We start from the raw sequence: 13,343 nt of genomic DNA, 5'->3' as shown, positions 1-13,343 counted from the left end.
TTATATATTAATATAAATGATTAATTATTAATTTGATCCTTAAACTATAGTTAAAATATTATTTTGATTTTAAAATTTTTTTCTTAACAATAATGCTTAAAAGTAAAAAAAGGGTTAAATCATAAAAATTTATCAATTAAATGATGATGCGGAAATGGTGGACCAATCAACAAATGTTGATATTATTATGTTTTAACTTTTTGCCTAATCTTCAATTTATTTCTTATAAAATTCTAGCCCAATTACATTTTTACACATGGTAATAAAAGTTTAAAAATACATTTTAATATTTTAAAATCAAAAATTAATTTTTAGAATCCTCATTCTTCTTCTTAAGTTATTCACAAAACCTTGAAAATATCGATGCTAAACCATTGGAAAACAGTAAAACACGAGAGATTGAATGGTTGTTTCTAAGATTTTTCTTTTTTTTTTTTCTAACCTTTGGAGTGTGAAAAGATTAAAAGTCATTAAAAAAAATCCTTTTAGCAACTGAACAACGAAGAAGATGAAACAATGCTATGAGTTTTTTTGTTAATATTTTCAGATTTCTAAAAAATTATTTTTCTTTTCTTTTCAAGATTTAATGATTTAAAAAATGTAACTTTTTATTTTTAATATTTTTTCAACTTTTTTTAGAATTATTATTAATAAAATTTTTAAAAAAATTAAACTAATATTTTTATTATAGTTCGATGACTAAATTAATAATTAACCATTTAAATTAACATACCATATTATCATTTAACAAATAAAATTTAAATTAAAAATTAATTTATATGTTTCGAAATATATAAAAATTAATTTACTTATTTTTTAATAAAAACTTAAAATATAATCGGTTTCTATATACAAAACTTCTCTTATACTTTTACCGGCCCACTTTATTTGATCAGCTTTCACCGTTCGCCCACCGAACTAAAATAATATTAATTCTTATTTTAAATATTAAAAAAAATACTTTTTGTTATTTTATTCAAATTTCGGGAACTGACCCGCCCCTTGCGCTTCATTTGTTGTTCCAAGATGGCCCTCACGTGGTCAAAAGCCTAAAAACATCTGGTAATTTTACTATTTTATTTGATTAAACATCCTTTTTTAAATTTCAAATTTTAATAAATTGGTACTTAATTAAAAAAAAGTAATTTAATTTCTACACTTTTTGAAAATAAGCAATTACAGATAATTAATAACTGCTTTAATTATTTTTGCATAACACTTGTTGAATTTTTGTTAGTAAAATTTTAAAAAAAATCTTGACTTAAATGCTTAAGAAAACCCTTTAAAATAATTAAAAATCAATTAAATTCTTAATTAAAAACTGTAATAAATTAAGTTATTGAAATATAGATCTCTATCCATATTCCTAATAAGTGTTAATTGATGACGTGATAATTAATATAGCAATTGATGTGAAAAATATAATAATGTAATTGGTGATGTTGGTGTTTTACGTGAAAAATACTTACTCGAATAGTTTAATTGATTTTTAATTATTTTACAATTGTTTAATTGATTTTTAGAAATTATAGAAATTTATTAAAAATATAAAATCTATAAAAAAGAAATAATTATAAAATTATAAAAGCAGCAGTAATTTTTAAAATCAATATTTAATACTTTTAATGATTCATATACTTTATATAAAAAAAACACATTTTCCATATTAATCCCAAAACATTCATATTTTTTTTAAAAAAAGAAAAGAAATACTACTATATAATAATTAGGTTAAAAATTAATATAAATTTTAGTAAATAGTCATTTTTAAAATTAAAAAGTAGTAAATATAATAGTTAGTATTTAGTTTATAGGAATGTGCCTCCTTTTTTAATTTTTACAAGTAAATTAAAAAATTCACATGTGTTTTATATTTTTAATATTTTATGTTTTATAAAACATTTTTCATCACCTTAATATTATTTGTGGAGTTTAAAAATTTCACAAATATCAAATATTATAATAAATCTTAATTTCAAATTTTAAAAAATTTTAGGATAAATTTTGTTACTAGTCCATATACTTTGTAAAAGTTATGAATTTAATCATATTTTAATTGGATCATTTTTAACTCCTATACTTTACAAAATTTAAAATTTCAATACTCGCCAAATGATACCAAATAATTTCATTCAATTTCATTTAGTTGTTTTTAAAATTTAATACGGCAAACATATTAACATATATGTAATATTATGTTAATTTGTTATTTCCACAGATTAGTCAATAAAAATTCAATTAATGGATTAATGGCTATAATCTTTCATCAATATTGAAATTTTAAAATTCGAAAAGTATACGGGCATGAAATATGATCGAATTGGAGCATATGAGTTAAATAACTGTATGCATAGTAAAGATTAGTAATTGAATTTAATCAAACAAATTTAGCTTATTGTTTAAGTCATGACTAAAAATTTAAAATTTCAAAAGTACAAAGAATAAAATTAAATATTTCAAAAAATACAAAAATTAAAATTGATTAAATTAAAATACAATTATTAAATTCAAAACTTTCATAAAGTACATGTAATAGCAGAATTTAATTGAAATTTAAATATTGTACGAAATAATTATAATAAATTAATAATTGAATAAAAATAATTTATTTTTAATTATAAATATTAAGCAAAAGAAAACCATCGTCGTGGCAGCATTATACCCATTCGGATAAAAGTAAAATAAAATAGAAGGAAACAAAATCTCTGACTGCTAATCTAGAAATTGATTGAATTATTTTATTTTGAAACTCGATCATTGAATTTTGACCGTTGATTTCATTTGTTCTCTTTTCAATCTTTGTTTGATGGAAGTCCGACCCAATCAAACGGTGGACAATTCGCCGACCACGCCGCAACAGCATCAACGCCATGCAGCTGCCGCTTCATCTAAACAACCCGTTTCCACTACCAACGCCGTTGACACCACTTCCGTTTCTCAAAGGTACAGAAGTGTCTTTTTTTTTCTTTTACATTTTCTGTTTGGTTCCTGCGAAAATATGACGAAGGAAAACGAAAGAACAAAAGGAATTTTAAAAAATAATCTTGGGTTTTATTTTTGATTATATAGAAAATATTGGAAATGAAATGAAGTCGTTTCTTTCTTGGGTTTTCCTTTTTCTGTTTTCATTTTCCGGGAAAATTCGTTTCTATTTGTTTTCTTGGCTCTAGTTTCTTTCATGTTTAACTCGGTGAAGTAGTGTCTTAACTCTGTTTTAGCGTAGTAACTGGATGGCCTTTTATTCATTTTTCAGGTAATTGTTTGGTTGCCTAGAAATTTATGGAAAAGTTAATAATATTTTTTAATGATTCTTTTAATTTTAAAATTTAATTGAGTTCATCTTATAAGGGTTTACTGGGTTTACTGCAATTACTTCAAAAGGAGCTGATGGCTCTCATGGTATGTGAATATTTTCTACTGCTTTTATATTCAAAACTATTTTGTTTTTGTATATTTTATTATATCATAATCGTGTTTAAGATATTTCATTTTTATATATTTTAATAAATGAATAATTCGTATTATATAGATTTGGACATATTAGTGTCCGTATTATATAGGTCTTGGTCTTTGGTATGTTTAAATGATCTATACAAGGATAAAGGCGCCTAATGTTGAAGATTAGTAGCTTAGTTTTCTCTGGATTGGCCATTGGGGGATGGGAAATTTGAACTCGGGAATATCGTTTATGGAGGAAATGTTTGGTTACCGATTAAGCTGGTGGTATAATACAGTGTGTAAACCTTAGCTCTGTCTAAGAGTTTCGTATGTTTCATTGTATATCGTGTATTGTGCCTGCGGCATATTTCTAGAAAATAGACCTGCCTAACTTGAAATGAGTATTTTTTTATGAGATCGTATGTGGTTTTGATGTTTTGGGTTACAATGGTTGACTGACTTGAGTGGATGCTGATGTGCACCTGAGCACACATGTACATTTTCGAGTATGCATGTATTCAGAAGCACACAAATGCATTTGATTCTATGTTGCTCTGCCTTTTTATTTTTCTTGAAGTATCTGTGCATGGGTATGAGGATATGATTCTCTAAGGACTCTCACAATACATGTTAATCTTGAAAAGAAATAGATATACCCGTGTCTGACATTCACATTCCGAGCAAGATAGATTCAATTTAATTAGAGAATAGAGATAGTGTCAAATGACTCACAGACAAAAACCTATCAGACTTCAAGTTACTAGCACACAGTAAGCCCCGTGTCCAAGTAACATATGATATTGTCTTTTGCTGCAGATGTGTGGAGGTGATCTTGGAGTGTCGGCATTTCCAGAAGGCGAAAGCATTTTCACATGGATTGGCACAATTGAGGGTGGAAAGGGAACTATGTACGAAGGTTTATCATACAAGCTTTCCTTGCATTTCACGTCAGAATATCCTTTCAAGCCACCTCAAGTAAAGTTTGAGACAATGTGCTTTCATCCCAATGTTGACCAGTTTGGTAATATTTGCCTTGACATTCTTCAGGTATCATTTCGACTTTGTGTATATTGTAAAACTTTATGATGCCAATGATTGTATGATGAGATTAAGACAAAAGAATATTTCCAGTTTCCGTCTCTTTTACTTTCATGTTTACCGATGTTGTTGTGATAATCTCAAATTCTTTGTTTATATAATTACAGGATAAGTGGTCTTCAGCTTATGATTGTAGATCCATTCTTTTGTCAATTCAAAGTTTACTAGGAGGTCTGCTAGCTCATCCCTACTAGTTTGATTCTATGTTACTCGGACTCGGGTATGAATGCTGGCTATGGGTATGTATCCAACATGGAAATGCTCACTTCTTTTAGAAGTTTTTCCCATACCTATATACAGATGTGTTGGAACGGATAATGGACACTAGTGCTTCGTGAAAATGAAGAGAGTTAGAGTAACATAGGTTTGACCTATAAAACTGATGGACTCTTAGTTCCACTAATTGTTTACGAACTTTCTTACCTGCAGAGCCAAATCCCGAGAGTCCGCTCAACACCTATGCCGCAGCACTGTGGAACAATAAAGAAGGTAAAAAAAATTAGGTCTTTTTTAAGTCAGTGCTAGGTTTCCTCTTTGAACTGAACTGATCGACTGCACACTTAAAGCAACAAATCAACTTTTGCAATGCTGTGAAACTTAACTATATTGCTAACAGATTCACTATGAATTTTCCCTTTTTTTCCAGATTACAAAAAAAATGGTCCAAGAACAATATTTTGGTGGAAAAGCGTATGAGAGCTGATATGTAGAGCCCCTTCTTCGGAGGCCAGCATGTCGTTTTTATGGTTGAATTTGTTGATAAAGCTCCGAGGTAAGAGAAATATAATTCGGAGTTTAACAGCAGTGGCCTCAATCAATGCACATTCGGTTTTACTATCCGATTCAATTTTATACATTGTTAGAAAAGAAACACAGAAACTCGAATAAATATGTATGGTTTCTTTGCAAAGTGAATAAATATGTATGTTATGTACTGCAATATGGAATTGTCAATTGGATTTTGAGCTTTTAAGCATGATATTGATATGGTAGATATTTATCCAAACCTATTTAGGCCTCAATAGAGCCCAGGATGGTCCAAGCTTGTTTAAATCGATTTATATTATATTTTTAATTTATTTTTAGTAATTTAATAATTTCCTTTTATTAAGTTTAAGTATAATTTATTTAGCATATTTTCTAGGGCAGACTACACTCAAAGGTGATTAACGGGTCACTCATATTTAAAATGTTATAAAATGATCATTAAACAATTTAAAAGTATTTATTTAAGTTATTAGACTATTGAAATCGTTGTTGTATAGTCTTCTCCATCTTTACCATTTATACCAATTGAAAATTCTCTTTCTTTTTTATTCTCCTGTTTAGTTTTTTTTTTCATATTAAATAATTTTGAATGTCATGAATTTGTGGGAAAAAATAATCCAATAACTTTCTTCTTTGATCTCCAATAATGATTGTCAGAAGTATGTTCTTTTATTTGTTGATGTGAACTAATTCATCATACCAATCGTCGAATCATCGTTTGGAGTTCATTAGTCAGACTTAAAAAGCCCTTTAACAACCTAATGATTTAAATAAAAATTTTCGAATAGTTAATAACTTAAATGAAATTTACTAATAGTTAAATAATTATTTTGTAATTTTTTAAAATTGAATTATCAAAATGTAAAATTACTAATAATTTAATGACTTTAAACGTAGTTTACCTATTTTTAAATATTTATTATATAATATTGTATGAGTAAACATGATGAAAATTTTCACGTCCATTATTCATGCATACGTTGTACTATTAAAAATAATAATAAATTTATCCGAGTGAGTAAATAATATTTTATTGAAATAAAAAAAATAAATATTAAAGATAAGAGAGTTGAATGATTGATAAGAGTATTATAGGATGTAATAAAAAAATGACACTTGTTACTATATCAATTCGTTGATAAAATTTAAAACATTAATATATTAAATAAATATTTAGAATATAATGATATTTTTTAAAATTTTACATGAAATATAAAATAATAAAAAATCTTCGTATTATAAAAAATAAGTTTTTAATAAATCTGGAATTAAACTTAATAGTGAGTAACATCAACTTTATAAATAATGATATAAATATCTTTTTATTATTGAAAAATAACCCAAATTGCGTCGGGCAGTCGGAATTTAATAAAAAGCAACTCAAAGCTCGATATTTGCGAATTAGACCTCCCTGATTAAATGAATAATCCCCATGTAAAATGAATCTCGTAAGAGTAAGAGGGCCAATGAATGTGCACATGCAGGGATAATTGGATTATTTTAGTATGAATAAAGAATTAAAAGCAAAAACGAAATCAACAAGTTGTAACTTATTTTTATCAATCAATACCAAATTATGTGCCTTATGTTTCCATTGACTAAATCTAATATATATATATATATATTAAAGCTACATGAAATCACAACGTTAAATACAATTATAGGTTCAAAATTGAGATATTATTCCTTCAATTATTTATATAAATCATTACTTCTAGATTATTCTCTCTTTTCTTTTCTTTTTTTAATTTTTGGTTGATTCTTTTACTTTTCCCTATGATGAATTGAGACATAATGGAACAAATTAATAATGACAAAAAGAGCTTTGATTAATCCAATAGCAATCAATGTAAACAAAAAAACCCTAGTTTATATAAATTCGAGATTTAAATCTACAAAAAATGGGTTTCTTGTAAATATGAAATCTTGGGAAGATCCCAAGTTTATTATGTTAAGTGTAAGTTATAATTTTAATTTAATATTTGGATTTTTTGCTAGAATTTGCATGGGATTTGCCCAATGTGAAAGGAAGAGGAAGTTAGGAAACAGCTATGAAACACCCCATGTTCCTTATTTAATTTTGTGGTATGTTTCTTATATCTCTATTTATTTACCAAATTATTGAAAATAAAATTGGAGGGTTTTAAATTCCTCTTTGATGTTTCTTTAGGGGCCATAAATTTGTGTTGATAAGCTATTTTAAATAATTGATTCTCGCCTTAGATAGAGTACAAAATGCACCCATAAAAAAATGCTTTTGTTTTCTTCATACTACATTTTAGTCACTTACATTTGAAATGTTACGTTTTAGTCATTTATATTAATATATTGTAACATTTTAGTCACTGAGCCGTTAATTGTCATTAATGGTGTAATGGTAAACTGACGTGGCACGTTAAATCACCATTTTAAACAAAAAATTTAGGTTAAATTATATAATTGGTCTCCATATTTTTTCATTTTGAGCAAATTTTTTTATGTTCTTTTTTCATTCTCTTCTACTTCTCCCTCTATTTTTCTCCCTTCTCCATCTCTTTTAATGTAAAAGAAAAAAATTAAATTGCCCAAAATGAAAAAAATATAGGGACCAATTGTATAATTTAACCTAAATTTTTTTGTTTGAGATGATGGTTTAACATGCTAAGTTAGCTTATCGTTACATCATTAATGGAAATTAACACTTAGTGACTAAAATGTAATATTTCAAATATAAGTGATTAAAATGTAACATGAAAGAAACAAAAGTGACTTTTTTAACAATTTACCCTAAAAAATATATTTGTTTGGAAATATGAATAAAAAATTCGAGTATATCCATATTTAAGTACAATAATTTCCAAATCCCATATTAAGAAACTTAATATCTGCTATGATATATACGGAAAGACTTGAATCCATACTGATTAGGTGATTTTTATGAACCAAAATTGTGAAATTGATTATAACCTTATCAATATAATGCAAATTTTTCATATGCACATATTCATATCTGACAATTATCGAATTTTTTTTTTTTAAATGCAACTAGGCTGAGGAGACATGGAGACAAAATCATAATCAAATTGGGCCTACAGAAGCCTATGTTACCTCCATTACATACAAATACAACCTGTTGTGTTCTCAAGTTTTGTTTGTAATTTCTTTCCTATACTACCAACGAATCCACCCTTTCTTGTATTATGCATTGTTGAATGCCAAAAAAGTAAAAGCCAACAACTTCATTATTTTAATGCCATATTACAATTTCGACAGGAAAAAAAAATCTTTTCAAATTTGTATGTTTTTGAACTAAATCTATATTTTACCATGTTCTAAGTGTAAGAATTAAGGAAGTTGAGTGCAGATGTGGTTGGTTTTTTTTTTTTTAATTTAATTCCATTTTGGATTCCAATAAAACTAAATCATGTATATGTGCTCTGAACCTTGGTTTCCTGTTATTTATTGCAACTGTGTCATAACTTCATAAAATAAAAAGAACCTTTATGAATTTATATTGTTTAATTACTTCTTTTAAGCTAAAACCGACCAGTTTTTGGGGCTTTTTTAGTTAAAATAAACATAATTGATCTGGTTATTTTCGTGCATTTCAAGATGTCCAATTTCATATATTTATGGATATTTAGTTTTTTTTAATATTATAAATTACTCAATATAAAAATGAATATTTAAATTTATATATTTTAATTATTATTTGCAATGAATTTAAAGTGGACATAACAATTAGTTTTTGAATCCGAGAAAATTTATCAGAGGAGAGAAATTTACCTTTATTCAAACCATGGATTGATGGGTTTACTTGAGGTATACAAAAGTTAAAACTTGCAAATTGATAAGATGGATTCCACGTGAAAATGAATGGTATAAGATAAATACTTATGATGTCGTCTGCAAGGTATTTGAGAATGCTTCAGTAGGTGGATTAATCCACGACCAACATGGGATGCAGATTGCTAGTTTCTCAAGGAATGTTAGTTGTTGTTCAATTCTCAATGCTAAACTTTGGGGTGCACTGAAAGGTCTCCAAGTAGTCTAGAATCTCGGGTTGAAATGAGTAATTCTTGAGATGGATGTACTAAAGCTATTCAAGTAATTCAAGCAAATGTAGTTGATTAACATTTTTAAGTTGTGACACAAGCCATTAAGAATCTATTACAACTTTCTTGGATGGTTGAGCACGACAAAATAGTTAATTAAGCTATGGTTTTATCCTTGTTTTTGTAAAAAACAAAATGAATCTAGTTTGCTTTTATAGATAATTGATTATAATATTCAAATCTTGATTGGGTTTGTAATCTAAAAAAAAATCCATTCAAAATTTAAAATAATATTAAGAAGTTAAAATTTTATTCTATATTATTATTTATATGGTTTCCTAGTTAAGTTATAAAAAAATATAATTGATTTGAAATAATTAAAATAATATCCAAAATGGAGCCATTTAATTTAACTTTAAATTCAGCTTTAATATAATGTAAAAAGGGAAGAAAAGTTCCGTACTAAGCATACCTCAGGTCTACATCAGATCTGAATCTTAAATGTCAAGATCAATAACGAATTAACTATTTCCCCATAGGTCAAATGCTTCCAAGTTTTGACTTTCAACTTAACTGTCTGAAATCCGAATCTTTACATTTTTCAAAGGAAAGAAAAAAACACTGTAAATAAAAATGGGTTCAAAGCCTGAAACCATTCTTGTTCCTTCCAGTTTCAACTCCACCATTTAACACCTCACTTTTCCAAAAGCTTCACTTACAAAAAAGAAAACCCCCAAAACCATAACACATGCCACTCCAAAAGTGCTATTTTCTGCCACCCATTTCATCTTTCTTCGTTGTCGTTTCTTCCTTGCTCTTTGTTACGGCTTTTGGTTATGGATCACCGGGCCCGATCGCGGCGGCTTTTGGAGAAAATGGGTTCTTTTGTGCCATTGATGCTGGTGGGGAACAACAGATCATTTGTTGGGATAAAACCAACAAGACATCTTCGGTTCCCACTTTCGATTTTGTTCCTTCCATGGCTTCTCTCTCTGGTGGTGAAGGATTTCTCTGCGGCATTACTGCGAACAATTCGCAGGCGTTTTGTTGGGATTTATTGGATTTTGGTATAAATCTTGTTCCCAAAGCTTTTAGATATAATTCTTACTCCCAAATTGCTGCTGGAAAATCTCATGTTTGTGCTATCAAGGGGTCTTATTTTTCAAGTTCTAATGATTTTGGTAATGTGGATTGCTGGGAACTTGATCGATCACTTGGTAAAAGTAATTTTACTACGAGTTCTTTTAGTGATCATTATGTTAACAATGTTATTGTTAAGAACATTGTTTCTGGGGATGGTTTTAGTTGTGGGATTGCTAAGGAAACTGGTTTGATCTTTTGCTGGGGTCCAAAATCCGGCAACTTAGGAATCTTTAATGTGTCTAGTAAGTTTGAGGTTTTAGCTTCTGGGAAAAATTCAATTTGTGGGATTTCTGAGATGTCTGGTGAAGTTGAATGTTGGGGTGATTCAAGTGAGTTTGGCCTCCCTCCCCATGGGACTCCATTCGTTAGTTTATCGGCTGGTGGACAGCGTTTTTGCGGCATCCGTGAAGATGATCATGAAATAGAATGCTGGGGAAGGAACATTAATGTTTCTTCAGTTCCAAAGGCTTCTGGTTTCTTGGCTATTGCTTCATCAGATTCCATGACTTGTGGGGTTCGAGAAGTTGACTTGGTTCTTAATTGTTGGGGCGCAAACGAACAGTCTTCACTGGACTATAGTCCGCCTTTGCAGCTATGTAGCCCTGGTGTATGCTCTCCGAGCTCATGTGCCAATGGACAGTTTGCTTTCAATGCAAGTATCCTTAATGAGCCGGAGTTGACAAGTTTATGTGCTCAGAATGAGTTGAAAATATGCTTGCCTTGTGGAACGAATTGTTCCATGGGGTACTTCCCTTCAAGTACATGCACTGCCAATGCTGATCGAATATGCACTCCTTGCTCTCTTTGCCAGAGCAGCTCTTGCTGGGATGTATGCGGAGTTCTGTCTTCGTCCGAGTCTCAGCAGCAAGACCAGCAAGAGATAAAAAAGTTGGTGGTCATTATTGGATCTTCTGTATTGGGTTGCTTATTAGTTTTTGTTGCTTGTTGCGTTTTCCCCCGAATCATCAAAGAGAGAAGTGAAGGAAAAGGAAGAATCCAGTGCGGTTTTTGCATAGGCAAACCAGTTGCGGAGGCTGATCCCAATCCGAATCCAGTTCCGCCTTTATCTTTAACAACGTATGTTGGAGAGACCCAAGTTTATCGGCTTTCAGAACTGAAAGATGCTACTCATGGATTTAAAGAATTCAGTGAGCTCGGACGAGGGAGCTTCGGTTTCGTATACAAAGCTGTTCTTCCTGATGGAAGGCAAGTAGCAGTCAAGCGAGCTAATGCTGCTACGATAATTCATACCAACAGCCGGGATTTTGAAGCAGAGTTAGAAATACTATGCAATGTAAAGCATACCAATATTGTGAACTTATTAGGCTATTGTGCTGAAATGGGGGAAAGGTTACTCGTATATGAATATATGCCTCACGGTACACTTCATGACCACCTTCACGGCGACCTCTCGCCGTTAGGTTGGGACCTCCGGTTGAAGATTGCATTTCAGGCTTCGAGAGGACTTGAGTATCTTCATAATGAAGTCAGTCCTCCCATCATTCATAGAGATGTGAAGACTTCAAATATACTTTTGGACTCCGAATGGGGTGCAAGGATAGCCGATTTCCGCATAGTAAGTGCCACTACAGACAATGATTTAAGTGGGAACATGGAGGATGATGTTTACAATTTCGGAATCGTTCTACTGGAGATATTAAGTGGAAGAAAAGCTTATGATAGAGACTGCACACCTCCAGGGATTGTTGAGTGGGCATTACCTCTAATAAGGCGAGGAAAGGCAGCAGCCATTATTGACCGCAACATCGCTCTACCGAGAAATGTGGAACCGTTGCTTAAACTGGCAGATTTGGCTGAGCTTTTGTTGAAGGAAAATCCCAGTGAAAGACCAAGCATGAATAATGTGGTAAGTTCATTAGAGCAAATTGTCAAGTGTGAACTAATCTTGTCATGAAAATTCATATTAATAATGGGGTATGTCTGAAAACTAAGATTATTTGTATTATTCAATGATTCATACTTTTCAATTTTTCCTTTTGGGTTTTATTTTGCTTTGTAACGTGTAGAGTGCAAGAGATTGTAAGTACTGCATATTCCTTCCTTTTTTTCATTTGTTGAGAGTTAAAAGAAGATAAGCTTCCATATGATATTTGTTAACCAGCAATGGTTAGTCAAAAATTGGATGTTTGATATTATTCTATTTCTTTTCTCTTCTGTAAATTCAAATATTGCATATTCGCTTTAATTTTAGTTTATATCCAATATCTAATTTCATAATTCAAATTAGTATTGTTTATACAAATCATGGATTTGTAAATTCTAATCCCATATTCATTTCATTTTATTTCTTATATTTTTTAATGATTGATGTTTATTTCTATATTTATAATCTATAATATATATAAAAGTAGGAATTTAGTCAAAATAAATAAAGAAAAAAAGCCTGCAATAGTAATAATTCTTTTACATGAAAAGAAGTTTAAACATAAATTTTTTATAATTAAAAATAATTATAATAACTTTTTACATAAAATATATAACAAAAAGAAGGTTGTGATAATTCTTTTAACATGGGATATAATAGAGTTATATCATTAAAAATGTCTAAATATAAATTTATTGATAATTAAAAAAAATTTACGATATTCATACTTTTTTTATTGATTTTATTATTTTATGATAAAATTTCGAATCAAAATCCAATGCTTAATTAATCTCATTTTATTTAAAAATTCATACGGTTGATTTTATTACATTTTAAATTTTCCCTTAGATTTCTATTATCCTTTTGAAATTAAACTGGGCTTGTATTAAACCAAAGGAGGACCAATACATAAGCAAACCAAAGGCCTTTTTACTAGATTATTATATAAAAAAAAATTTATGCACTAAAATAGTGTG

The 13,343-nt window shown here is 29.2% G+C and overlaps 2 protein-coding genes across 4 annotated transcripts; both read left to right on the top strand.

Moving 5' to 3' along the window:
• The first annotated feature begins 2,664 nt into the window (after window positions 1–2,664).
• Window positions 2,665–5,476, top strand: LOC107957389 (ubiquitin-conjugating enzyme E2 20). 3 transcript variants are annotated; one of them, XM_041112382.1, is made up of 6 exons: window positions 2,953–3,253; window positions 3,382–3,399; window positions 4,255–4,485; window positions 4,644–4,707; window positions 4,966–5,025; window positions 5,183–5,476. In XM_041112382.1, the coding sequence occupies exons 2-6, from the start codon at window positions 3,388–3,390 to the stop codon at window positions 5,230–5,232; spliced, it is 417 nt and encodes a 138-aa protein (XP_040968316.1). In that variant the 5' UTR covers window positions 2,953–3,253; window positions 3,382–3,387; the 3' UTR covers window positions 5,233–5,476. The 3 variants fall into 3 exon arrangements, with proteins under 3 accessions (XP_016748394.1, XP_040968316.1, XP_016748393.1); XM_016892904.2 differs by having other exon boundaries at window positions 3,349–3,399; XM_016892905.2 differs by lacking the exons at window positions 2,953–3,253; window positions 3,382–3,399 and adding an exon at window positions 2,665–2,943.
• A 4,400-nt stretch (window positions 5,477–9,876) lies between these two features.
• LOC107957388 (serine/threonine-protein kinase-like protein CCR2) lies at window positions 9,877–12,719 on the top strand. Its single transcript, XM_041112381.1, has one exon. It carries the CDS (start codon window positions 10,087–10,089, stop codon window positions 12,394–12,396), a length of 2,310 nt encoding a protein of 769 aa, XP_040968315.1. The 5' UTR covers window positions 9,877–10,086; the 3' UTR covers window positions 12,397–12,719.
• The last annotated feature ends 624 nt before the right edge of the window (window positions 12,720–13,343 follow it).

The sequence above is a fragment of the Gossypium hirsutum genome, chromosome A05, assembly GCF_007990345.1.
Source record: "Gossypium hirsutum isolate 1008001.06 chromosome A05, Gossypium_hirsutum_v2.1, whole genome shotgun sequence".
Lineage (NCBI taxonomy): Eukaryota > Viridiplantae > Streptophyta > Magnoliopsida > Malvales > Malvaceae > Gossypium > Gossypium hirsutum.
The sequence above is the reverse complement of the archived record's forward strand: the minus strand, read 5'-3'. Positions and strand labels throughout refer to the sequence as shown.

Coding starts and splice junctions, on each gene's coding strand:
- LOC107957389 (XM_041112382.1), top strand. Junction 4,486..4,643: donor TTTGCCTTGACATTCTTCAG/GTATCATTTCGA, acceptor ATATAATTACAG/GATAAGTGGTCTTCAGCTTA. Junction 4,708..4,965: donor AATTCAAAGTTTACTAGGAG/GTCTGCTAGCTC, acceptor TCTTACCTGCAG/AGCCAAATCCCGAGAGTCCG.
- LOC107957388 (XM_041112381.1), top strand. CDS start 10,087: ATGCCACTCCAAAAGTGCTATTTTCTGCCACCCATTTCATCTTTCTTC.